At 52.0% G+C, this 24018-nt stretch overlaps 1 protein-coding gene across 3 annotated transcripts; it reads right to left on the reverse strand.

Annotated features, from left to right (window-relative positions):
* Positions 1-2395: 2395 nt before the first annotated feature.
* On the reverse strand, positions 2396-22965 carry Ipo13 (importin 13). 3 transcript variants are annotated; one of them, XM_036177529.1, is made up of 20 exons: positions 22090-22963; positions 19599-20335; positions 13569-13709; positions 13322-13463; positions 13053-13219; positions 12462-12582; positions 12228-12375; positions 11675-11856; positions 11574-11600; positions 11243-11377; positions 10941-11084; positions 9362-9442; positions 8727-8864; positions 8443-8539; positions 5662-5714; positions 3454-3520; positions 3312-3370; positions 3095-3184; positions 2655-2836; positions 2396-2565 (listed from the first exon to the last, which is right to left on the reverse strand). In XM_036177529.1, the coding sequence occupies exons 1-20, from the start codon at positions 22171-22173 to the stop codon at positions 2469-2471; spliced, it is 2892 nt and encodes a 963-aa protein (XP_036033422.1). In that variant the 5' UTR covers positions 22174-22963; the 3' UTR covers positions 2396-2468. The 3 variants fall into 3 exon arrangements, with proteins under 3 accessions (XP_036033422.1, XP_036033423.1, XP_036033424.1); XM_036177530.1 differs by having other exon boundaries at positions 2504-2565; positions 2655-2756; positions 22090-22964; XM_036177531.1 differs by lacking the exons at positions 2396-2565; positions 2655-2836; positions 3095-3184; positions 5662-5714 and having other exon boundaries at positions 22090-22965.
* Between the last annotated feature and the right edge of the window lie 1053 nt (positions 22966-24018).

Raw genomic sequence — 24018 nt, forward strand, 5'->3', positions numbered from 1 at the left:
AAGATCCAGGAAAGGCACAAAGCTACACAGAGAAACCCTGTCTCAAAAAAAAAAAACCAAAAAAACAAAAAAACAAAAAACAGAAGAGGGCACCATAGCTCTTTACAGATGGTTGTCAGCCACCATGTGGTTGCTGGGAATTGAACTCAGGACCTCTGGAAAAACAGCCAGCGCTCTTAACCGCTGAGCCATCTCTCCAGCCCCACCCTTGCTAAATTCATCGGGCACTACATTCTTAGGAGCAAGAATCATCCCATGTTATAGATAAAGAAACAGATTTGAAGTAACTAACAAGACACAGTAGGTCGCTGGGCGGTGGTGGTGGTGGTGGTGGTGGCGGCGGCGGCGGCTGTGGTGGCGCACGCCTTTAATCCCAGCACTTGGGAGGCAGAAGCAGGCGGATCTCTGTGAGTTCGAGGCCAGCCTGGTCTACCAAGTGAGATCCAGGAAAGGCACAAAACTACACAGAGAGATCCTGTCTCGAAAAACCCCCCCAAAAAAAAGAAAGAAAGAAAAAGAAAAAGAAAAAGTAGGTCAGTGGCATAGTCAGCATCAAAACCAGGTATACTGGCTTCAGAAACTGGGCTGCAGACCCCACATTTATTCTATCTCCTCACTTCCTTGGGACTGAACCCAGGGCTTCACACATGCTAGACAAGAGTGCTATTGCTGAGCTATATCCCCTTAAATACACTACTTTGTCCTGAGGGGTGGAGTAGAGGGGACAAAGGCTCTTAACATGATGTAATGGAATAAAAGGACTGAAAACATGTCCCTCATTTCTGCATCCTCCAGGAGAGATGAGAAGTCAGGATGGGAGGACTGGGAGGGCGTGGAGAAATGGCTCAGTGGCTAAGAGCACTTGCTGGTTTTGTTTTGTTTTTTTGTTTTTGTTTTTTTTTTAAAGATTTATTTATTATTATGTATACAATGTTCTGCCTGCATACGTGGCTGCAGGCCAGAAGAGGGCACCAGATACTCTTAACCGCTGAGCCATCCCGCCAGCCCGCACTTGCTGTTCTTGTAAAGGACTGGGTTCAGTCACCAGCACCCACATAGTGGCTCACAACCATTTGTTACCCCAGTTCTAGAGGATCCCTCTTCTGACACCTGCAGGTAAGTCCACTCACGTGGTGAGTTCTTATATTCAGACACACATACACCTAAGATTCTTAAAAACTGGGACTGAGAAAGAGCAGGATGATAAATGGGAGCCTTAGAGACAGATGCTAGCTGGCTCAGAAGACACTGGAGGAAAGGAGGGAATCAATACAGAAGCTGGGAAAAGAACAGAGGAGTGAGCTGCAGTTCCCCCATCAACTGCACGTAGGTGTCACAGATGGGAGTGGGGAGAACTCAGCTCTGCTCTTCAGATCTTACTGACAAGACTGGGACACCAGAAAGGCAGGCCAGGCAGAACTATGGCTGAGGGAAAGAGGCCAGCCACCCGGCGCTGTCCATGGTCCTGATTAGCGTCCTAAGAGGGCAGGGCTGGGTTCCCAGGCAACAGGAGGTAACACTCCCCTGTAAGGGCTGATAGGCAGCCCCCCTCCCAACTCCACGCTACTTTGTACAGCAGCACCCTTGACCCTGTGCAAGGCCAGGTGTTCTAAAACACCTTATCAGGCTGCAGGTGGTACACTAGTCATGGCCCAGCTCTGTCCTCTCAAAATGTACTCAATAAAATATCTCCTCCCCAAATATAAACATAAATAAATGTAAATTAAAATAAAATCTGGAAATAAATCTCCATTTCTTCCCATACCCCACAGGGTTCCTGAAGGCCCATATTTTCTCATCAGAAATGCAACTTCCTTCATACAGTCATCCCTCACCCATTCTCCAGATTAGGGTAGCCATGAGAATGGGGTCAGACTTTGGGGTAGAACCAGAGACCTAGTACTCAGCATTGCTGATTAAAGGTGTGTGTGAATCTAACAGGAGTGTGTATGGGTTGCTGATGCTGATGTAGCCTCTCACCCCAGGAGCAAGGGCAGTATTTGGTTCCAGGCTAAACAGCTTAGACAAATGCCCACCCTGGGAGGTAGGTGTCCCCATCCTGGGAGGTAGGTGTCCCCGATCTGGGAGGTAGGTATCCCCACCACTCTTTTTGGTTTTTGTTGTTGTTGTTGTTGTTGTTTTTGTTTTTTTTGAGACAGGTCTCATTATTTATCTCTGGCTGTCCTGGAACGCGCTCTGTGGACTGGGCTGGTTTCAAACTCGCAGAGATCAGCCAGTCTTTGCTTCCCGAGTGCTGGAATTAAAAGTGTGCACCATTACACCCAGCCTGTGTCCCCACTATTGTTAACCAGGGCCTGGGTCCAAGCATCCTCCGATTCTCCCATCAGGTCTGGATCCAAGTAGGCAACGGGGGAAGCAGAAAGGAAGCAGAGGCAGCGGTGAGGGTCCAGGTTTATTCTTTGGGAACAGGAAGGAGTCAGAGTGGGTGAGTGGGGCACAGGTGTCCCTCAGTAGTCAGCTGTGTAGTCTGTGCCGTGGAGTCCCCGGCAGAGCAGTGTAAATTCCTTCACCATCTCCTTCACCCGTCTCTTGTTCACTCGCTCACTGGAGGAGGGACGGGAGAGCACATTAGCACTGTCTACCAACACCATCACCTCCAGACCCAAGCTCAGGCCCATACCAGCTCTGCTCACCGAAGGATCTGCTGGCTGAAAGTGTCCTTCTGCTCAGGGCTGAGACGGGCAGATGGGAAACCAGGTGGCTGTAGGGCCTCCTTGATCCACATGCTCAGGAGGCTAAAGCAGTGTTTGTTCAGGGCGAACAGGATGTCGGCAAAGCAGTCCATGAGGCTGCGGGAGGCCTGGCCTCCAATGGCCTGAGGAGGAGGGTTCTCAGTACTGTCTTCTCCTCTGTAGCGAGGAGGCTAACTGTATCAGAGGCTCTCTGGGATACGCCTGTAGCCTAACTGTCTTTTGAGAGCCAGATCCTCACAGCAACCCCAACAATGTTCAGACATTTCATCGCAGGAAAGAATCAGAGAGCTTAGGAAACCAAAGACCCAGGCCCCTGCAACAACACCAGCTGCCTCAGCAGTGAAGGCCTCCCCACACACCAGCCTACCGCTCCATCTCACCTCCAGCACTGCTGTGAGCAGCATCCGACCATCCTCCTGTACCACTTTCCCCACAGACTCTACTTCCCCACACCGAGGCAGTAGCTCAGTCTGCAGAAGATGAGAGGCCTGTGAGCCCCAGTTCCCTCCCACCTCTCCCTGAGGACAAGATCTGCACACTACACCTCCACCCTGAGTCCAGGGAGGGGCGGGGGTCAGGGGTCAGCATGGGACTCACAAAGAAGCCACAGGAGGCCTTGACAGTAGGTGCCTCAGGGAACTTGAGGGCTAGAACAGCTGTGGGAGAGATGGAGGTAAATCAGATGGGGCCTAGTGATGCCAGGGAGCCCCAGGCCTCCTCTCCACTTGGCCCCACTTACCACACTGGAACACAGCTTTGACATCCAATCGCTCACACAGGAACAAATCTGGCTTCCGCTTCAAAGCCTGCAGGAGGTGGAGCTGGTAAGCCCAGCCCCAGCCAGCTCCAAGGACCATCCCCCCCACTCACCTGCCACCCGAGCTCCTAACTTCACTCATCACAGGTACACGATGCCACCCAGCCATCTCTGGGAACCCACATCACCCCAGAGTTCAATCAAGTGAGAAGAAGCTGCCCCAGGGATGCTGAATATACATGTAGGTATACCTGAATGCACAGGTTTGAGAGAGGCTGTGGGTGGGGACCATTAATGCAGATTATTTAGGTCCCAAATCACTCCCTAAGCAAATAGCTTCCCCTCTTCCCTCCCAAAGGGTCCAGGTAGCCAGTAGTGACTGTGTTTTGAATCACAGGGAGTGGAGGCCCCTTGGGTTTGTGAGCAGGGTGGTAAGAAGAGAGAGCAGTTGGACATGAAGCCCCAGCCCAGCACCACTCCCCCCCACATCAAATTGCTTTCATTCTCCTAGCTCCTCCTCAAGAAGAGGAGGAGTAGAACATCTGGACCCTTCATCCCTCCTTTCCTCCAGGATACTCTGCCCAGGGCCTGCTCAGCCATCCCCATCCTAGGAGCCAGTGCTGCCATGGAGGTAGCAGATGGAGGGATGGGGCAGATGGCCTGCCCCAAGTGCTACCAGACATGGTTGGTACATCCATGAATCACAGAAGACGTTCGGCACAGCTCCGGCAGTCCTTAAATACTGCTGTTCTCCAGTGATGCCCCCAGCGCACACCACATAGACCCTCCAACCCCTCATGTACCTTGTACCCCCATGTTTATTCAAGTACAAACACCCCTCATGTACCCCAACTTGAAATGCCCTACTTACACACCTCTATCATACCCTCACATACACTATTCTGCACTTACATCATACTCCCAATACAGTTACACATCTAACGCCCACACATCCCAAACCATCCACACACTCAGAGCCCTCTCCCAATACAGCATCCCAACATACCCACAAATTCACTCAAACAGCCTCTTTGCCAAAGATACACCTTCACAGATACCCACACACCCATCCAGGGTCAGAATACCCTTATTCCTCACTCCTTTCCCACATCTCCCCACCAGACTGTCGACTCCAGGAGAGCAAGAACCACACCTACTGTGTGTGCTCATATTACACCAGTCACAGCAGTACCTCAAACTCAGTGAATATGGGAAGAGGAAGCAGACAGATACCCTGTGTACTCCAACTCACAGAACCCTTCCAACCCACAGGGATCCTCTAACAGAACCCATCACACTAACCTCCATCGCCCATAGCCTGACATACATCTGCCATATTCATTCAATGTAAGCATGCCAACAACTCACACAACACATTCTTATTTCCATTAAAAAGTCACCCCTCCAGTCCACACACACACCCCCACACCGCCACCACCTCGTGACCATGTTCAGTGTCCATGTCTAACATATCACACATCCACGTGCATACAATGTAGAGGCTGCCTCCCGCACACGTCACATCGGCCTCACGTCTCTATCAACGTCCAGCACAATGTACATCCTCCTTGCAGCACGTGACTTCTGTGCCCTTCCTAATCCAAACTCCAAACATACAGAATGAGGTCAACACAGTTCAGCACACCCCAGACGCGAACACATTCTGCTGAGAGCTCACAGTGGAGCCTGCACCCCACTGCCCAGCAGCCCCCCAATCTCTCCACCAGATGGACTCTGCATCGAACAGTGCACATTCACCGTAAGCTCTGCTCCTTGGGCCTGCTCCCAGCCTACCTCCTAGGAGCACTAAGGCAGGCAGTCCCCGGCGGGAGCACGGGGACAGTGAAGCCCAGGCCTTTCGACTGCAGCCCTATCCTCGATGGTTCTGTGTAAGCCAGGCACACAGGAACTGTTGGGGACAGTCACCACCCCCTCCCCTCCCAGCCCCTCCCTTCAGGACCAGCTTCTCTCTGGTCTTTGTAGGTGACTGAGCTAGGGGAGGCAAAGGGGCACTAAAAGGGGGATGTTGGGTTGTCAACTTCCACGGAAACAGATGAAGAAACTCTATTCAACTGAACAGAAAAAAAAAATTTGTCAACAGAAAGCTAAAAATAGGCTTAAATTGAATTTCAACATAAGAGAAAGAGAAAGAGAGAGAACAGAACGTGAATGAATAAAACTAAAACACACCTGTGCCAGGAGTTGCATAAATGAATCAACAATATCAGGATGATCCCTGGGCCCTAAAATATAATAAAGATGGAACTTAAGAAAAAATTATACAAACAGCAACTCAACCTCATATAGTTATGTGGGACTGAGAGTCTGCAGGAGACAGCGTGGGGGCACATGAGCAGCAGGAAGCAAGATAAAGAAACAAAACATACAAAACCATGAACTGGGAGAAGCCCAACAGAAAGAGACGGCAAAGTGAAGGACGGGCCTGCCCAGCTCCCCGGGGCCTTCCACTGACTCCCCAGTCCACCTCAGGCCAGTCCCCCAGCGATCTCTTGGTGCTCCAATAGTTCTAGATTCCACAGAGCTGAAGAAGCTCGTGGTTCTGACTGTCGGGGAGCCCTACACTACTTCTTGGCATTACTTCTTCATCACAGCCATCTAAGTGGAGGGCAGAGCTGCCTGTGGGTTGGTCCATGGCACCTCATTCTGAGGCTTGGTTGAAGGCCCTGGGAAGTCCAGGGCGTGAGAGCTTGCTTGCGTAAGTCTGATGGCCTTAGAGCCCTCAGTCTGGCCAAGGGAAGGATTTTGCTCAGTTTGCTCAAACTAAAGAACTCTTATCTGGGTAGGACAGGGCCCTGGGTGCTATGAGGCTGGAAGATAGGTCACTGGTAGGGCCAGGGGAATAAACTACATTTTAAGGCCATGACTTTGCTCAACATGGGGCACAGACTTAGGAACAACCCAACTCAGGGCTGAGGACAGCTCCCAGTGTCTGGACACACCCAGAAAAGGGGGGCCAGTCACTGTGTCACCCCATGACCCACCGGGAAGGCAGAGCCTGAGGAAGCCTGAACTGGGACAACAAAACATGTATAGGGACCATCCTGCCCCACAAGACAACCAACAACCCCGACAACTAGTGATGCTGGCCATCCCTGTCTCAACTTTGACAGGCATGCACCTGCAGTTCCTGCCTGCACTTCCCTGCTCTCAGGAGGATGCAGACAAAGACACCTGCCTGAGACCACTGAGTAGCTGTGTGATCTTGTGTAAGCCACAGATGTTGTCCCCCACCTATAACACATAACCTCTCCCTCGCTTCCTTCTGCAGGCTACTAGGAGCCACTACCTAAGGCTGGTCCTCTCATCTCTGAAATCTGCGCTACTCAGGTCCTGGAAAGGTCCAATGTACCGTATGCCTGGGTCCCACTATAGAAGAGTGTGTTCAGTGTGCGGTTCCCTTCCTGCTTGGGTCAGATGGTGTGGAAGAAAGGTTCTGGGGCAAGGAACCCGCCTACATTCAGACCGGCCTCGTTCTGGACACAGGGAATGTAGCAGAGGAGAGGCAATCCTGAACCTGGAGGTTCAGTCTACGAAGAGAGACAGACAGTTGGAGGCTATTCATTTTGTGGTCTGTGCTTCATTGGCAATGCAAGCATGGTACACTTGTAGCACACAGCTCCAAGTACCCAGTTCTGCCTCAGAGTCACTTGTCTGAGGAGTAATGCATGCCTCCTAACGAAGGCATGACAGAGTGGGAGCTCACCCAGTCATAGGCATAGCACTGTTCAATTGGAGGAGCAAGGCACGGCACGGGTGTGTGGCTGGATTGCTCCCTTCATGAGAGGACATCAGGGACACACCAGAGCTTGGTCATATGGGTAAGTGATAATAACCTGAGGGCAGTGGGTAGATGTGAAGGGTTTTAGGCCAGAGAGGAAATGTGATCAATCATATTACTATTTTGTGAAGTACAGTATGACTGCTGTATGTTGGATAGATTGGAGACAGGGGCAGGGGTGCACATAGGAGTTTATGGAGTTAATTCAGGTGAGGCTGAGCCTAAACTGAGATATAGCTCATGAAAGGTGAGGAGGAGTAGACCCACTGAGGGATGGAACAGACCTAGGATCAATGGGACTCATCCAGAAAAGGGTACAAGTAGTGGAAGGCATGGAATTGAGGACAGTCCCGCCAGGTTTCTTCCCACTCTGGATCTGCTCCATGGTCCACAGAGGACCAGACATTAACAATATGAGATGGGAGCACTCTGGGCTCCAGCTGAGACCTCTAGTTGGCCTTAAAGCTCAAATCCAGGCTAGGCTTAGAGGGCCGAGGATCAGTATTGCTTCTATCCCAGGTTAGAGCCTGAGTTAGACAGGAAACCTGAAGGCCAGTTTTCAACTCTCTCAGGCAGAGAAGGCCACAGAAAGAGGGGCTGGGACCATCCCCAAAGGGACTTTGGGCTCAGAAAGGACTAAACTTTGACACGGGAAAAGGAATCAGCACTCCTGAGTACTTCATATACAAAAGCCCAAGCCAGGACCCGGGAACTCGAATGCCTGAAATGATATGGAAACAAGGCTCAGCAAAGGTAAAGGACTTGCCCAAGGTCACACAACTAGTTTGGTGGTGATGAGTTTAGACTCTAGGTCTACCTGGTATCGATGCCTATGCTTCTCTGACTTCTCACTATATTCCAAAGGCAATGAGCCAGACTAGTGTCCCAAGCCCCTCAGAGTCTGAGCCCAGCTTCCCCCAGTATCCAGACTGGCCTGGAGCACAGGCAGGCTGTAAAAGACACCATTCACCATTATTCACTTCAAACCTACAGAATCAACTACTTGTAGGTAACAACTGTGCTGTGCTTCATCCCCCAAGTGTCCATCCCATCAAGTCCCACGTGCGACCAGGGGATCGAGAACAGAGTGGGTAGCGTGGGTAGAGTTGGCTCCCCGTGGAGGAAGCAGAGGCAGAGCAGCGGCGGCAGCAGAGCCCCTGACCGGCACTTACCTTGCTGGAAGAGAGTGAGTGTGACGGAAGTGACCAGCAGGAAGAGGGCCTCTATTGGGGGAAAGTGGGCAGGCTCATGAGCAAAGATGTGGACCAGCTATAACAAAGCAGGGAATGCTGGTCAGCTGAGGTCCGCCTCACCAGGACAGATCAACATCCCTGGAACACAGGTGGGGACCCCAGCCATGGCAGCTATCTGACACCCCGCCCCACCCCCGACCCAGGGTCAGATCTCTAACTAGGGTGACATCCAGAGCACCGACTGCCCAAACCAGAAGACCCACCTGCCGAGTGAGGTCAAGAGCAGAGGCCTGGGGGATGGTGCTGTACATCCGACCCAGCATCTCACAGAGCTGTGGCACCATGGGGGCAAAGTCATCCAGCAATGTCTTAACAGACTTCTCAAAGATGGCACACACCGCCTGAGGAAAAAAGCAGAGAGACCCGTCCGCAGGTCATGGGATGAGGCCCAAGAAAGGACTCTTACCCAGAAGTCCAGCCAAACCCTACAAACCAAGCAAGGTAAACAATCTACTCCTCAGCCTGAAAAGAAGGGGCAGAAGGCTCTCCAGAGAGAACGGGCTCAAACTTTGTCACTTAGCTCCCATTACTCACGCTGCCACCATTCCCTCTCAAGGGACAGTAAGAGCAACGGGAACCCCAACTCCGAGGCTGCAAGGCCAGGTCTCTGGAACTCCAACGGACACCAGCTACTTGGCCCTGCAGTCACTATTGTTTCACCAAGCGCTTCTGCGGTTCTGGGGTGGTGGCAGGGATGGGGGCGCCTTCCTAAATGACATCTGCTCTTGTGTCACAGCCTTCCCTCCTTGTCCGCTACAAGCAGCAGCAAGGCATCAAGTCCTTTACTCTGGCACTTCAGGCCAAAACCAGCCCAGCAGCAGAGCGGGTCAGGTCTCACCTCGACCACCTGGGCATCGTTCAGCCACTTGCTCAGCACCTTCTGGATGAGCTGGAAGACTTGCTGCAGCACCACCACCACCTAGAGACATGGAGAGGAGTGAGGTACCTCCTCTGCTGCCCACCTGAGGACCTGGCAGGAGGCAAAGGGCTCAACCCATCACCCTCCACCGCACACTGAGGAAGTGGCACATAGGACGGGGGGGGGGGGGGGGGGGGGGGGGGGGGGGCAAGAAATGGTGAGCTTACCCCCCAGCAATGAAAGAGAATATTTTGGATTGCAGGTCATTTTAGAGGAAGACTCAGAACTGCAAAGCAGAGATGTCCTAAGCTCTTGATAAGATTGAGATAGGTTTGCAAACACAACACAACAAAACAGAACTCACTCTCTGTTTATTTCTGCTCAGAAAAATGAAAGCAATGGGCTAGCCCCTGAGGAGGAAGAGATGCTGTCTCACCCAAGCAGGCGTGGGGCAGGGAGCCCCAAGGGATGCGTAGATACGGGCAGCTTATGGCAGAGCAGAGAGCAGGCTGAGGTCCTGGGAGATAGGGAAGGCAGGGGATGACTACCACAGGAGAAGCGGGGCTCTGCGGGATGATGGTGGCCCGGGCTTGGCCTGGAGCCCAAATGGTAACTGAAGCTGAGGTGTGGAGCTGAGCAGAGGTCAGGGTCTCCCTGGCTTCTTTTTTCCCAGAAATTCTAGGGCACGCAGTATCGATGACCAAAGCAGTCCCTGGTATTTGTCTAGAACTTCCCAGTCTGCCAACCTCTCACTCAAGTCCCCTCTGCTCCAGTGGCCCGGCAATGGGCAGATGCAGATCCTGTTGGCCCACAGCTATGAGAGGGAAGCTGAGGCTTGTCCTAGATCAGACAGCTTGTAAGAGGTCACCTCAAGGGCTGGCGATGTAGCTTGGTGGCACGGAGTGCTTGCCTAGCATGTCCAGAGCCCTATGTTCAATCTCTGGCACCACAAAAACAAAACCGTCCAATTACAACTGTCTTTGATGCCAGCACTCTTTGGGAGGCAGAGGCAGGAGGATCTCTGACTCAAGGCTGGTCTTTTTTACATAGCAAGTTCCAGGCCACCAGGGCTATATTTAGCAAGACCTTGTCTCAAAACAAAAACAAAAAGCAAAGAGGTCACCCCAAACCCACGTCCATGTGATCCCAGTGCTCAGCACTCTGCCCTTTAACAGTCTTTTTCTGTGCATCTCCTCTAATGGGGGGCAGCTCCAGTGTCTGCAGGGGACAGTGAGCTCAAGCAGGAGGCCCTAAAGAGACGGGGTTCAGCATGAGCTCATAGGACAGCTCAATGGGACCAAAGGATAATGTCAGTGTCCCTTACAGGTAGGGGCAAATTAATCTCAATGACATCATCCCAACCGGGCTGAGGACAAGGAAAACATCTACAGGATAAGTGATGCCATGACATGGCCACCTATAGAGTAGAGGGTGAAAAGACCAAATGCATGACCTCTGTGGGGTCAGGAAGCACCGCCCACATTATCTACAGGGTTGGAGAGTGACATCCATTCCCACAAGGAAAGGAGGAATGAGTGGCAAAGACAACGTCACCTACTGGGTTGGGTCCCTGTGGCACTGGCAGCTTCCGGAGCTCAGGGCCTTCGTGATCGTCCTCATGATGACTGACATCCAGTGTGGTGAAGAGGTTGGAAAGAAGCCCCAGGATGTGGACAATGGCCAGCTTGTTGGAGGGATTAGGCTATGGGAAGAATCAAATCTAGCTCCAGCTCTCTGAGCCCCAGCCTAGAGGCCAGATCACTCAATAGCGGACCTGAGTGCCAATCCCAACATCCCCACCCTATGCCCACAGAGAAGGCCGAGTGCCGGTGCTGCCCCAGGTCCCCGGAGCTCACTCACTGTCTCTTCTGCCAGCTTCTCCAGTTGTTGGACGTAGGGGGAGATGAGTGAGTGCAGGTTCTTCAGGATCTCCTCCACCTGCAGGGCCGACAGCAGGAAGCCCAATGCCTGCATTAGCCACATGCACTGGCTTGTCTGTGGGGCAGAAAACAGGGACGGTCCGTCCTGACCACATCTGCTCATGAGCAGAAAGGAGAAGGGGCCTCTTGGGGAGGGTCATAAGAACAGAGAACAAGGGGTCAGTAGGGAGGAGAAGGTAGAAGGTGGGATTTAGGGGTAAGCAATTCCCCACCAAAAGTCCAAGGAGGCCTCTAGAAAGCTTGAACCATACCTTATGTACCTGCTTCATCAGCACATCCTGGGGGTGGAGAATAACACATCAGCATGGAGCGGGGCACTCTGAGGCCCAGCCCCACCTGGGGCACCACATACCTGGGAGACAGCTACAATGTTGGCAGCATAGGGGGGCAGGTCATATTTGCACTCCCGGCAGATCTTTTTGAGGGTAGACACGGAAGAGACAGACAGTTCAGGATTGCCTAGGGCATGCAGCACAAGGGGCAGGACACTGTTGATCATGACAGGGTGGTCAGCCAACCATTCAGACAGAGCTCCTGGACAAAAAGGCAAAGAAAAGGCTCTCTGAGGCAGGCAAGGCTTTAGGAATGGTTAAGTTACAGCCTTGGTACATCCAGAGTGCGCGGAGGACAATGCGGGAATAAAGGCATTGGTGCTCAAACATGAGCCTCATGGCCTAAAAGCAGAAAGGGATTACTCAACAGAGGCCCAGCACTGCTGCTCCACTGACTGGAAGCAAATGAGCATCACTGAGATGCAGCTCAGTGCACTGCAGGAAAGACTTGCCAGGACAATTAGTTGGCTGCAATGTTGACTATGTTGGGAGGAGATGTATCTCTCTCAGTCATGCTTAGGGATGGGTGCTGGAGCTCTAAGAATGTGGTCATGGATGTATGCCAGGTCTCACCAATGGTGAACATGACAGTATCTGCCAGCTGCACGTTGCTGATGCTGATCCGTGGGATGAGGCCAATGAGCCCGGGCACCACATCAGAATAGTTGACATCGATGGTCTCCGCGATGGATTGGAAGCCATAGAGCAGGGCCTCTGTGTGCTGGGGAAAGAGGGTGCCACTGGCTTGACTTAGGAGGAGGGTGTAACAAGTTAGGGAGGGCACAGGGAATCAGGTTTGGGAGGTACCTGCCAGGAGTAGGGTTCCTCTGAGCTGGTGAGCAAACGGCCCAGCTTGTCATAGAGGTTGCTAAGCAGCTCAGCTCCCAGCATCTCATAGACATACATGAGCGTGTCTGAGATGTCCACCCTGAAAAGCAGATGAAGGCCTTTTATAGTGCTTGGATCTTTTTTTTTTTTTTTTTTTTTAAAGATTTATTGGGGTTTGGGGATTTAGCTCAGTGGTAGAGCGCTTGCCTAGCAAGCACAAGGCCCTGGTCCTCAGGTCTGGCAAAAAAAAAAAAAAAAAAAAAATTATTTATTATGTATACAGTGTAGTGTTCTGCCTGCATTCCAGAAGAGGGCGCCAGATCTCAATACAGATGGTTGGGAGCCACCATGTGGTTGCTGGGAATTGAACTCAGGCTGAGCCATCTCTCCAGCCCAGTGCTTGGATCTTTAATGTAAGCCAGGAACCTACCCATGGCCCTTCATAACATGGAAAAATTGCCTAAAGGCTAGAGAAAGGAGTCCCAGAAGGCAGTAAGCCTGGCTGATTGCCTCTTCCCTTACTTCATTACTTAGGACTGTTCAGAGCGAGGTTTGATCTGCTACCATCACCTGTAAATCCGGAACTGCTCCTTCTCATCTGAGGACCAGAATCCGTATTCCTCATCAGAAGGGAACTGGGCCTTATGCAGAAGCACATCCACCAGCTGGAAGTAGACTGGCCGGTACACCTGCTGGTACACGGCCTGCTTCTCTGCCTCAAAGGACAGAATGTCATCCTGAGAGAGCCAGAGAAGACAGTTAGCCACCTCACCAGCAACTACAGAAGCATGATCCACCTTCCTGAAGGCCCAGTCCAACCGAGGGTCACACAGACATACCTGTAGTGTGTACCAGAAGGTGAGAGTGAGGGAGCTGGTGGTCTCATTGACAGGATAATGGCCAGGGATGCCCGTGCAGAACATGATCATGTTGACGAGTGCCAGGAAGCTCTGCCAGTGCTCTACTTGATCTAGCAAGGCCCTGGGGTCGGGGAAGAGTTAGCTCAATGTACCTCTCCAGTGAGGGTCCATGACTTTAACCTTTAATGGGCCCTGCCACCCCACCAGCAGCTGCCCCACTCCCTACCGAGAGTGATTCTCGCCCAGGGCCACAGCAATGCGACAGATGCCGTGGGAGGTCTCCATGTCCCCATTCTGAACTGCCTGTCGCAATTGTTCCTGCAGTCCCAGAACCAGCGGAATGAGTTTCAGGAGTGTGTTCACATACCTAGAGGCATGAGGTAAGGTGACCCATCAGAGCTGTCTGCCCAACCCCAACCCACCAGCTTTGAGAGAAAGGCACAATTTCCCTGCCTTCCACCAAAGCCTTCCTATTAAAAAGAGGCCAAGGCTGCTTTGATGCTGCTCATGCTGAGAACACTGGGTCAGAGATCTTTGGGAGAGCTCTGGGCAGGAAGCACAAGAAAGTCCAAGCTACAGGTTGAAGTACTTCCTCCAGCAGGACTGGAAGCTGATGCTGGGATGGGTTAATGCTTGGAGGGAACTCGGATGAAGAGAAGGCATTTCTGCGTGAGAGTGACATGAACTTTGGAGGCCCAGAGGGCAGATTGTTATGGGTTGAAGTATACGTCTCCTAACAAGATATGTTGAAGGACTGGGGAGATAATTCATGTCATACAATCATGAAAACATGAATTTGATCCCTACAACCTGTGCCGAAAAAGCTGGGTGTACTTGTGACGCCAGTACTGAGGAGACCTCTGTCTCTACAGGAGGATTCTAGAGGCTTGCTGGCCTGCCAGTCCTGCCAGTTGGTAAGCTCCAGCCAGTGAGAGGTCCAGTGTCAAAACACAAGGTGCTCGGCTCCTTAGGAACACCGAGGCTGTTGTGCATGTACACTACAGACAGTGATGGTACCCTATCCCCCAGGACCTGAAAACACGGCCCTGCTTGGAAAAAGCATCGTTGTAGATAAAAACAAAAACAAAAACAAAAACAAAAACAAAAAAACCATACTAGAAATGTGCTCCTAATCCAGTATGACTCTGTCCTTACAAGACAGCCATGTGATGGCAGAGATGTCATGGGACGATGCCAAGTGAAGAGAAAGGTAAGCACTGGAGCTTGCAGCTACAAGCCAAGGAATGCCAAGTTGCCAGCCAACCACCAGGCAGGACGCAGCTGGGAAGAAGTCTTCTACAGGTTTCAGAGGAAGCAGAGTCCTGCTGACACCTGGCTTTCCGACTTCCAGCCTCCACAACTGTCAGGGCGTTCTGTTATTCAAAGCCATACATTTGTGGTACTTTGTTATTGTGGCCCCAGAAAGGAACGTAGTCCCGTGTCAGGAGACACTGGACAAGGGTGGTCATGTCAGGAACACCATTAAAGAAGACTTTGGAAGGTCATAAGGGCATCAGTTCCCACTGGCTGCCACCAAGTCCCAAGTCCTGTGTCTGGTGGCAGCAAGATGAACTTAGAGCTGACAGGTAAAGTGGACAGTATGTGATGACTGGCTGATTACAAAAGACAACTCTCCACGTAAGTACAGCATGGAGTCACTGAGACACAGAGAAGAAACGACACCTTAACGAGAGGTGAAGATGTACAATAGAAGTTTAGAAGGACATAAAACTCCGAGAGGTCAGAACAAGCCAGATTTGGGAGTCTCCGGCTAGTAACTGAAGTACAGGAGTCAGTAAGAGCTGACCAGGAGGAAAGGATGGAGGAAGAGAAATGGAACGTCCAGGCCAGAGTCCTGAAGTACAGGACAGGCAGGGAAAGCCAGGACGCAAAGGGGGTGGGGACAACGGTAACAACCTCCACGCTGTGGGGATAGGACGAAACAGAGGAACTGTATTCTAAGAGAAGGTCAGATGCTTGGGACCTCTCAGATGTCAATCAGTGTCACTGTAGCAATTTATGTTGGCAGGAAAGGGGACTGAAGGTCCATGTTACCTGGATTTGCCCTAAGCAAGTTACTAGGCAACATCATCTGGACCTCAGTGAGAAGATGAAAGGACATAAAGTGGCAGCCAGACCAGGAATGTTGACATCCTTCTCCACACCCCCATTCTAGAGTCTGCTAGCAAAAGCTTTCCATCCCAGGATACCCCCAGTTCAGAGACAGCCCCAAGAGGTATCGCCTGGAGACAGCTGGGATAGCTTCAGTCTCAGGATCCTGACACAGGCTGCACCATCAGACAATGGGTACCTTCAGGCCAGGCTCTAACACAAAGAGTCAGGGGCAGGGCCAAGGCTATGACCCAGAAGCTCCCCAGCAGCTGAGATGGAGGCTATCTCCATAGCATCTCTGCTGTCTTCCGAAGTATCCCCTACCTCCTGCATTCATGCAGACAGAGGGTAGGTAGTGAAGGCTCTTAGCATGTTTTATTTTAGCCTGGAATAGGATTCAAGGACAACACAGCCTAGAAGGCTCCGAGTACTGCTCAAGGTCAAACAGCTCAGATCAGACTGAAACAGTCTTACACTGCTACAGGTCTGCTTCCCTTTCCTGCAAAGGACTGTGCAGATCTGGGTGTAAATCTCCAGTCCTTATGATGGGAGCCCCAACATCCTATCCAGTTCTCTCCCCCTACCCCCAGTTCCCTATGAGCAGTTATTCCAGTATTAAAAGTGTATTTCAAAAGTTGGGCGTGGTGATGCACACCTTTAGTCCCAACATTCAGGAGGCAGAGGCAGGTGGGTCTCTGAGTTCAAGGCCAGCCTGATCTACAGAGTGAGTTCCAGGACAGTGAGGGCTATTACTTGGAGAAAGCCTGTCTCGAAAAGCAAACACACAAAATGTATTTCAGGGGAAAAATTCAAAGGAGAGAGCCAGGAAGCAGGACCAAGTGCAGAGGAACAGAAAAAAAGAGGACTCTGGGCTGGAGGGAAGGCTATTATCAGGACACCTAGGAATCAGTCACTGAAGGTGACTTTTTTAACCTAAATATAGCAAACCAGCCTGGACAGAGCAGATCCCCAGTGCCAACTCCTGGCTTGTTGTAGCCCACCCATAGGGAAATTGCCTGTGTAGGTTTCCTACCACACATGCTGGAGAACGAGCCTGCAGCCTCAGAGGTTTCTAGACTTGCTATGGGAAGGCTGAGAGGGTGTCTTTAGGACCATGGTTAAGGGTGCATTCAAGAGGCCTGGCTCAAGATGGTCAGCTCCTGCAGCTGGAACAGAGCTGTTGGGGATGTCTTGGCTGCCGCTCACACTGCGCTCAGCCCAGACCTACAATTAGAGCTCTGGGAGCAGAGCTGAGAAAATGGGAAGAGTTGCTAAGCAACCAAGGGGCTGCAACCAATGGGCGCCCAGGAGGCTATGGGTTACCTCACTGGCCCCTTGCTTGCTCATTCGTTCAGAAGAGAAGGGGCATCAATTACTTGCTAAAGCCCTTGAGACAGAGTGGGTGGGTGAACCTGGATGTATCCATATCCAAGGATACCCCACATCACCCTGGTACTTGCCCTGATAATTCTCCTTAGCCACTACCTAAGCCCACCCAGCACTTGAGCCTCCTGCTGTCTCAAGAGCTCTGACTTGAGACTTGGTATCCACATTATTCTAGGGACCCATCTTACTGACTGTCCCTGCAAAGATAACAGCAAATATTAGCAAATACTAGGATATTATGGAGTCCATGGGAACCACACTAAACATCTCATGTTCTTTTATTTAACCCTCACACCAAAAAATGTTTTGAACTAACACTTGTTTTTTTTTTTTCTTTTGAGCTGAGGATCGAACCCAGGCCTTGCACTTGCTAGGCGAGTGCTCTACCACTGAGCTAAATCCTCAACCCTGACCAACACTTTTTAATCTTTAGTAATGGGATTGAACCTAGGGGCTTATGCATGTTCAGCAAGCACTCTACTACTGAGACTTGTTACAGCCACAGCCTTTAAAGTTTCAAAGAACAGTGATTAACCACATTACCTATGTGTGTGCATGTGTACTTGTGTGGGAGCTCTAGCTCACCGCTTGTAACAGTTTCTACTTCTTACCACCAATTCTAAAAGCAAATAGTTTAACAGTAGCTGTTTCTCTCTTAAAAAATAAGGTTACTGGGTTGGGGATTTAGCTCAGTGTTAGAAAGCCCTGGGTTCAGTCCTCAGCTTCCAGAAAAGAAAAAAATAAGGTTTTGAACTTAATCATAAATGGTAGGACAAAACCATCATACACAGAGTCCCTAATTTAAAGCACATGGCACATGCATAGCATATATGTACTAACAGGTGCTTCTGATCTCCCACCCTGAGTAAAAGCCACAAAAGAGCTGCCATCACTCCAGGGATTGAAATATTCGTTACTGAATACCAAGGGCTGGCCCTGTGCACGTCATACTGTTCTAGCATTACAATTACTCCTTATGTTTTGTATGATTGCCTCCATTTTTGCTTAGAAGTGGTCTCCCCAAGGTCTCACATTTAGTGAGCGAATCCTGAAGTCCACACTCAGACATGACTATCGCCGAAGGTCGTGGTGTGAGGCACTCCTCCACACAGCGTTCCATGGTGTTCCCCTCCATGTCTATCCAGGATTTCCAAAATGCTATCTCTGAATGTCAGGGTCAGGTTTTCAAGTCTTGTTCTTTCCGGCCCAACTTACACCCAAAAGAATCTCAATAGATCATTTTCTCTGTAGAAAATCTTTTAGTAACTTTATACCAGTCCCAAGGTGAAAAACAAAACAAAACAAAACTCAAGCTTGGCTAACAAGGTCCTACATTATTTGAACCTGGTCCTCCTACAAGTCTGGCCTTTAAATCCTGCTATCTAATCATATCTAATGATTTACAAGGCACCACTAACTCCTTCCCGTTTTTTTCACCTTGTGTGGGTGTTTTCATCTGTCTGGGATCGTCTCCCCAAATCCACCAACTACACCTGACTAACTTTCCAAGTACAGCTTGGCTATCATTTCCTCTGGGCAGGCTTTCACCCACCCCAGCCTGAGTTAGGTGCCTCCACTGGGTTCCTAGAGGCTCTGCTCTCTCCATTACTACTGAATGGTAGCTGATAGTATTTGTGGCCCCATGTACTCACCAGACTGTGAGCAGCTGATGTGAGTTAAAGCCTTCACCTGTGTGCTCCAAGTGCTCAGCACAGAGCCCAACCCAGCAAGTCCCTGTCGGCTGTTTGACAAACGCACACTTCCCTGCCTTTACCTTCTTTCTGGTCTTTGAAAGTGCTGCGGTACTGTCCACTCTGGGCTTTATACCTGTTGTGGTTCCAGAAGCTAGAAGCATGCCTTCTCCTCTCCCAATCTCCTCTACCTCCGACACCAACCCCCATCAGGCACCTCCCATTTTTTTTTAAGCCATTCAAAAACTGGTGGATACTCCATTTCCCAGGCAGAGTGAGATAAAGTAAAATGTCCTTGCAGTTGAGGACTCAGGGGGAGATGCACACTGATTTATAAAGGGATCTTCCATTACAGGCTAAGAAGGAAAACCAGGAACCTCACTAAGAGCTCGAAAGGAATACAGCAGGAGGACCAGGCTTGCTCTGAAGAACCCTTGGAACCTCTCTATGGAAGCGAGATGACATCTAAGTGTCAGCAGAGGTAATGTGCCTCCTGTTCAGGGGCTGGATGGAGCAGAAAGGAACAGTCTAGAAGCATAGACAGTCAGCAGAGTGGCACGAGATAAGCGGGTGTGTGCCTCACTGCAGGCATCTTTATGAGTTAGACTGGATTCTGAACTTTAAACACAGAGAAAGCCACTGGTCAGAAAGGAAAGCTTAGATCCTCATTTTCAGGAGCTCACTCAGACTGTTGGGATGATGAAGGGCACAAGAGAGAAAGAGCAGGAGATTGGTAAGAAAGCTCTGCTAAAATCTGGGACTGACAGCTGGGGCTAGGGAGGCAGCAGAAACTGAAAATGATGCATCTGCAATATGGTCGGGAGCAGAAGAGCCAGGACTTAGAGACTGGCTGAGGGAAAGAGAGGAAGCAAATATTTTAACTGTCTACCAGATAATTAGTTGCTTAATGTCTGCCTCGCTTTCTCAACCATGAGGACAGGGACTGTGTCTCATTGGCATCCTTGTTCTTGTCTCCAGTAGAGGAAAAAGAGTGTGACAGAACAGTCCATTTATGTTCACTGGATGGATGGGGCTGTCCCTCTCCGGGAAGCTGGAGACACACTCACCTTTGGGCATCGGGCTGGGAGATGGCATTGACAATGGCCTCCACGCTGCTGTCAAAGAGCTCTGAGTCCTGCAGAGCAGCGAAGGCAGCCTGAATGAGCGCCTCACAGTCCTGCAGGGGTACTTCCAGCTGCACCCAGCTGGAGAAGCACTTGAGCGCCTTCTGCCGTACACAGCTGGGCGAGCTGGGCTGTTGTAGCAGTTGCTCCAGCAGTGGAAAGACAACCCCACACTCCACAGCCAGGCTGGCCCGCACCAGACCTTTGCGGTACTGGGGCAAGCGGCTGGTCTGGAACTCCTCTGGCAGTACCGTCAGCAGCTCAAGCAGGGCCAGACAACGGCCCTGGCCATCTACCGGAGAGTCCTCAGCCTGGAAGAGCCGAACCATATCTGCTACAGCGCATGGCCAAGCGTCAGGCATCATGCTGAGAGCCAGTGAGGCTAGTGCCACACAGAGCCGAGTCAGCACAATTTTGGAGCCACTGGCGAAGCGGGTGATCTGGGTGAAGAGCTGTGCCTTTAGGCTTTCATACTGGTCAGTGGGGATGTCGCTCCAGTAGCGAGAGATCTTGATGTGCAGGGCACTGGCCCCAAAGTACTGAATCTCGGGCACCTTGTCCGGCTGTAGGAGCTGCCAGCTGAAATGCCAGGCCTGTGGAGAGACCTGGGCCTGCATCAGCCACTTCTGAGCCAGGTTCTTGTTCTCAATATTGGGGTCGTAGTAGAGCTGGTGCAGCGCCTGCAGGACAGCACAGGACTGAGCAGGGGCTGGCTACTCTGGATCCTGCCAGAGCCCAGCGCAGAGGGTGTGACTTGCTTCTTTCTGCAAGATGCTGCCTCTCCCTGACTTGGGGGGAGAGGGGCGTGAGCAGGAAGGGAGAGCTCAGGGTTCGGCTGAACCTCTTGAGAGCCCTGAATCTTGCCCATGCTCTATCATATCCTCTTCTTATAGTACAAATGGGTTCTGAGAGGGGTTCTCCATGGGAAAGCAGAAAGAGTGGGGGCTGGGCTCTTCCCACAGGGAGGGATGTGAGGGCAAGGCCTAGGAGGAAGGAACGACTCCATGGGGATAAATGTAAGCTTGAGACAAGCACAGAACAGCCTGAGGGGGCCTGGCCCTTTCAGATACAGCTGCTCCCATGGACTCCAACAAGCAAATTCCATTTGCTCCCCAGGAGCAAATCCCGAGGTCACTCCGGAGGCTGGCACTAAAGCCAGTGTGGAATCTGAGAAGGACTGCTTCAGGCCAGGTAGCCCTGGAATAGAGATACACTGGAAGGGAGGGCGAGAACATCTTCACAGAACACGTGTAAGCCTCCAATCAGATGATGCAGAGAAGCCTTGGCCAGAAGCAGTCCAAGCAAGTGCCTACCCAGGAGGTGTCAGGAGCAGAACCCCCAGGGCCCCAACTCCAATGAGACTTCATGCAGTAAGAAAACAATGGCTCATCTCCCTGGTAGCATATGGAACCATGTGCCGCCATGCCAACACTGCCCAGCCCCAAGGGCCAGGTTCCCTAAATGGACTCCATCCAATTAGGATTAACCGTATCTATACAACCCCCCCCCCCCCTAAAGCCAGTTATGTCCCTTGTTCAGCTATCAGGGATGCAAGAGGGGGACACAAAACAGAACAGAAGTGACGCATGCTCAACAGTTGTTGGGGCCAACGGGGCTCAAGAATAACAAATGAGTTTCTACAAGTGCCCCTTGCTTTCCAGCTAGGTATCCTTAGCTCTCTGTTCATCCCTAGAGGTATGGGGGAAGGGATGCATTCCTGCATTCCAGGCTGAGGGGAGAAGCCCAGAATCAAAAAGGAGGGCCTGGGCAATGGAGGAGTCTGGGAGAAGGCCATGGCAGAAAGCCATGTGGGCAGGTAAGGAAGGAAGGGCCTGGTAAGTTGCCAGCAGAGCCAAGCCCCTTGGATCCAGCACAAAGCAAGAGAGCCAGACACACTCCTGCCTGCCCTGGCCGAGCTTGACTTCCATCCAATAAGTAAAAGACCCTTTTCTGAAGATGAATGAAAACATAACCCAGATGGTTTTAGTTCCAAATATTTTTGTGAGCCTTTGACTGAGCAAAGTGAGTCAGGTCCAGGATGGGTCAGCATCAGTGTGGTTTCTAAGGTGGAGGTGGGGGGTGGCTGAGTGGCAGGTATTGTGAGTTCCTGGTTTCCTCCAGCACTGCTCCTGCCTTTCTCCTAGAGCTGGACAGGAGCCAATCTGGCTGTAGGTCTAAGCTATCAGCACCCTGAAGGGAACAACCTAAGACCCTAGAGTATCTGTCCGAAAGGGGACTGTGTCTACAGAAAGCCAAAAATAGCCCATTAGGCACTGCAACGCTGCTGTCCAAGCCTGCCGAGAGACGGTAAATACCAGGTGCTCTAGGGGCACCATCCCAGCGGGCACTGAGCCCAGGCCTGAGCTCTGGCATTAGTATCAGTCCCCAGAACTTCTGCTCTGTCACTGGTGTGCCCACCCCGAGGCCCTCGTACCTTCTCCACGTTCTCCACAGTGAAGTCCAAGGCTGGTGCTGCTCCAGCCCCTGCAGCCCCCAGCTGCTCCTCCCGCCGCTCCATCTTTGCTCCCTGCCTGGCAGGGAGGTGGGCCCTGATCTGTCTCTTGCCCCAGCCCTTTGGCTGTCGGCCCCCTGCTAGACCCCGGCTTGAGTACCCAGGAAGCGGTGGGATGAGGGGATGCCCAGGGCGGGCATGGCTGCCGAGGCCTCCCCACTTCGTTTGGGTTGTGGGGGGCTTGCAGAGGTCAAAAGATGTGCTCTTCGGAGGGAACCCACTGACGCGGCTCCCAAAGGGAGGCGTCAGTGAGGCGCTCCCAGGCAAGGGTCCTAATGGGAGGTCACGGTCTCTCCCTTGAATCAGAAGTCATAGGGGAGGGAGGCCTACAGGGGAAACCGAGGCCCTGGCCTGTGAGGGGTCCCAGGGTCAACGGCCTGAACCCACAACACCCCAGTCTGGGTGAGCTCCTAGATGCTGTGAGGTCAAGGGGCTGGGAGATCACCCGGGAGAGAGCCAGCCCTTCGCGGGATACAGAGGCGTCCAAGGAAGAGCCGGGTTGCAGTTTCGCGAGTCTGGGGCAGAGTCGGTGGAGTTGAGGGGCTGAGCTAGGTCCCTCCGTTGGCCTGGCCCGCGATCTGTTCGCCTCTCACGGCTCTGGCCCCGCTATGGTCGCTGCCTCCGCCCCAGTGACTGACAGACGGGCCGGCCCGGCCGGGACGGGGCGGGGACCTCTGTAAGATTCGGGCTGTCCTGAGCGCCTGACCCCAGTACCACTAACTCAGGCCTCCACCCACGCCTGTCCTGGCCCGGCACGGCCAAGCACATCCAGGCACGGCCCAGCGGAACTACGCGGAAACTCATTCCGGGTCTTTGGCCCTGTCCTCGTGCCAGCCCGCGCGCCCCCGAACAGGCGACAGAACGGCGCGCCGCCAGGGGCCCCTGCCTAAAGCAAGGACCCGCCTCTATGCACCCTGGGAAATGTAGTTTTCGCTGGGCCGGAAGGCGGCGCCTGTTGAGGGAGCTCGGAGCACGTGGGTTGGGGTTCTGCGGAGCCCTAACCTATTCCCGGCTTACCGCGGAGGACTGTCGTCCTCGGTCACATTGCCCAGGAATGCAACTCCTGCGAAGACGTGATTCTTGGGGCCTGTGGATGGAGTTGGAAGGCAGGGCTGGAGAATGGAGGGGAGAGAGTCAAGTTCTACCAGTGCTCACTGCAAGGACGTGGTCCGGTCCAGTAAACTGGCTGTGTTGGTGAACCATCAGCACCCGCCAGAGAAGAGATAGGGGTTACTTGGTTCCCCACACTTTAAAAAAAAAAAGGCGCTGCGGATCAGCAACCAGGAAATCACATACCACAGCACAGTGTGTGTGTGTGTGTGTGTGTGTGTGTGTGTGTGTGTGTGTGTGTTCGCGCGTGCGCGCGCACGCGTGTGAAAAAGAGGGGGAACTCATAAAGTTTTCGTTATTTAGCAGGTAAAGGCACTTGCTGTCAAGCCTGAGGATTTGAGTTCAATTCTGGGGACCCACATAGTGGAAGATAATTGACTCCCCAAACTTGTCCTCTGCTGTCCATGTGTGTACATGTGCCTCCCAACACATACACATAATGAATGAATCAATAAGTGGGACTTTCAGAAAGCTGATCTCATTGGACCTGTCAATCAGCTGGCTAGGAGACCGACCGCCCCTCAGGAAAGCCGGTTCACATGAAGACAAGCTAAGGAGGTGGGAGGGATAATTATTTCCTTAACGGGGTAATGCCCTTGCACCCTCCAAGAAGCTTCTCTCACAGCAGTTGCTGGTGGATCTTGTCAATTTGACATTTGTGTCTAGGTTTACCTAGATAAATCTGAGAAAGGAGACTCCGTTGAGGACTTTCCCCCTCAGATGTCCTGTGGCCATGTCTGC

Source organism: Onychomys torridus, chromosome 2, assembly GCF_903995425.1.
Source record: "Onychomys torridus chromosome 2, mOncTor1.1, whole genome shotgun sequence".
NCBI lineage: Eukaryota > Metazoa > Chordata > Mammalia > Rodentia > Cricetidae > Onychomys > Onychomys torridus.

Bases quoted from the DNA above. Each gene is read 5' to 3' on its own strand.
- Ipo13 (XM_036177529.1), bottom strand. From the start codon at position 22,173: ATGGAGCGGCGGGAGGAGCAGCTGGGGGCTGCAGGGGCTGGAGCAGCA. The intron at 12,583-13,052 runs GTGATGGTAGCA...TCTGCTTTTCAG, and splicing joins GAGCAGTTCCGGATTTACAG to GGTGGACATCTCAGACACGC. The intron at 2,837-3,094 runs GTGAGATGGAGC...CCTCCTCCTCAG, and splicing joins TGCTCACAGCAGTGCTGGAG to GCCATTGGAGGCCAGGCCTC.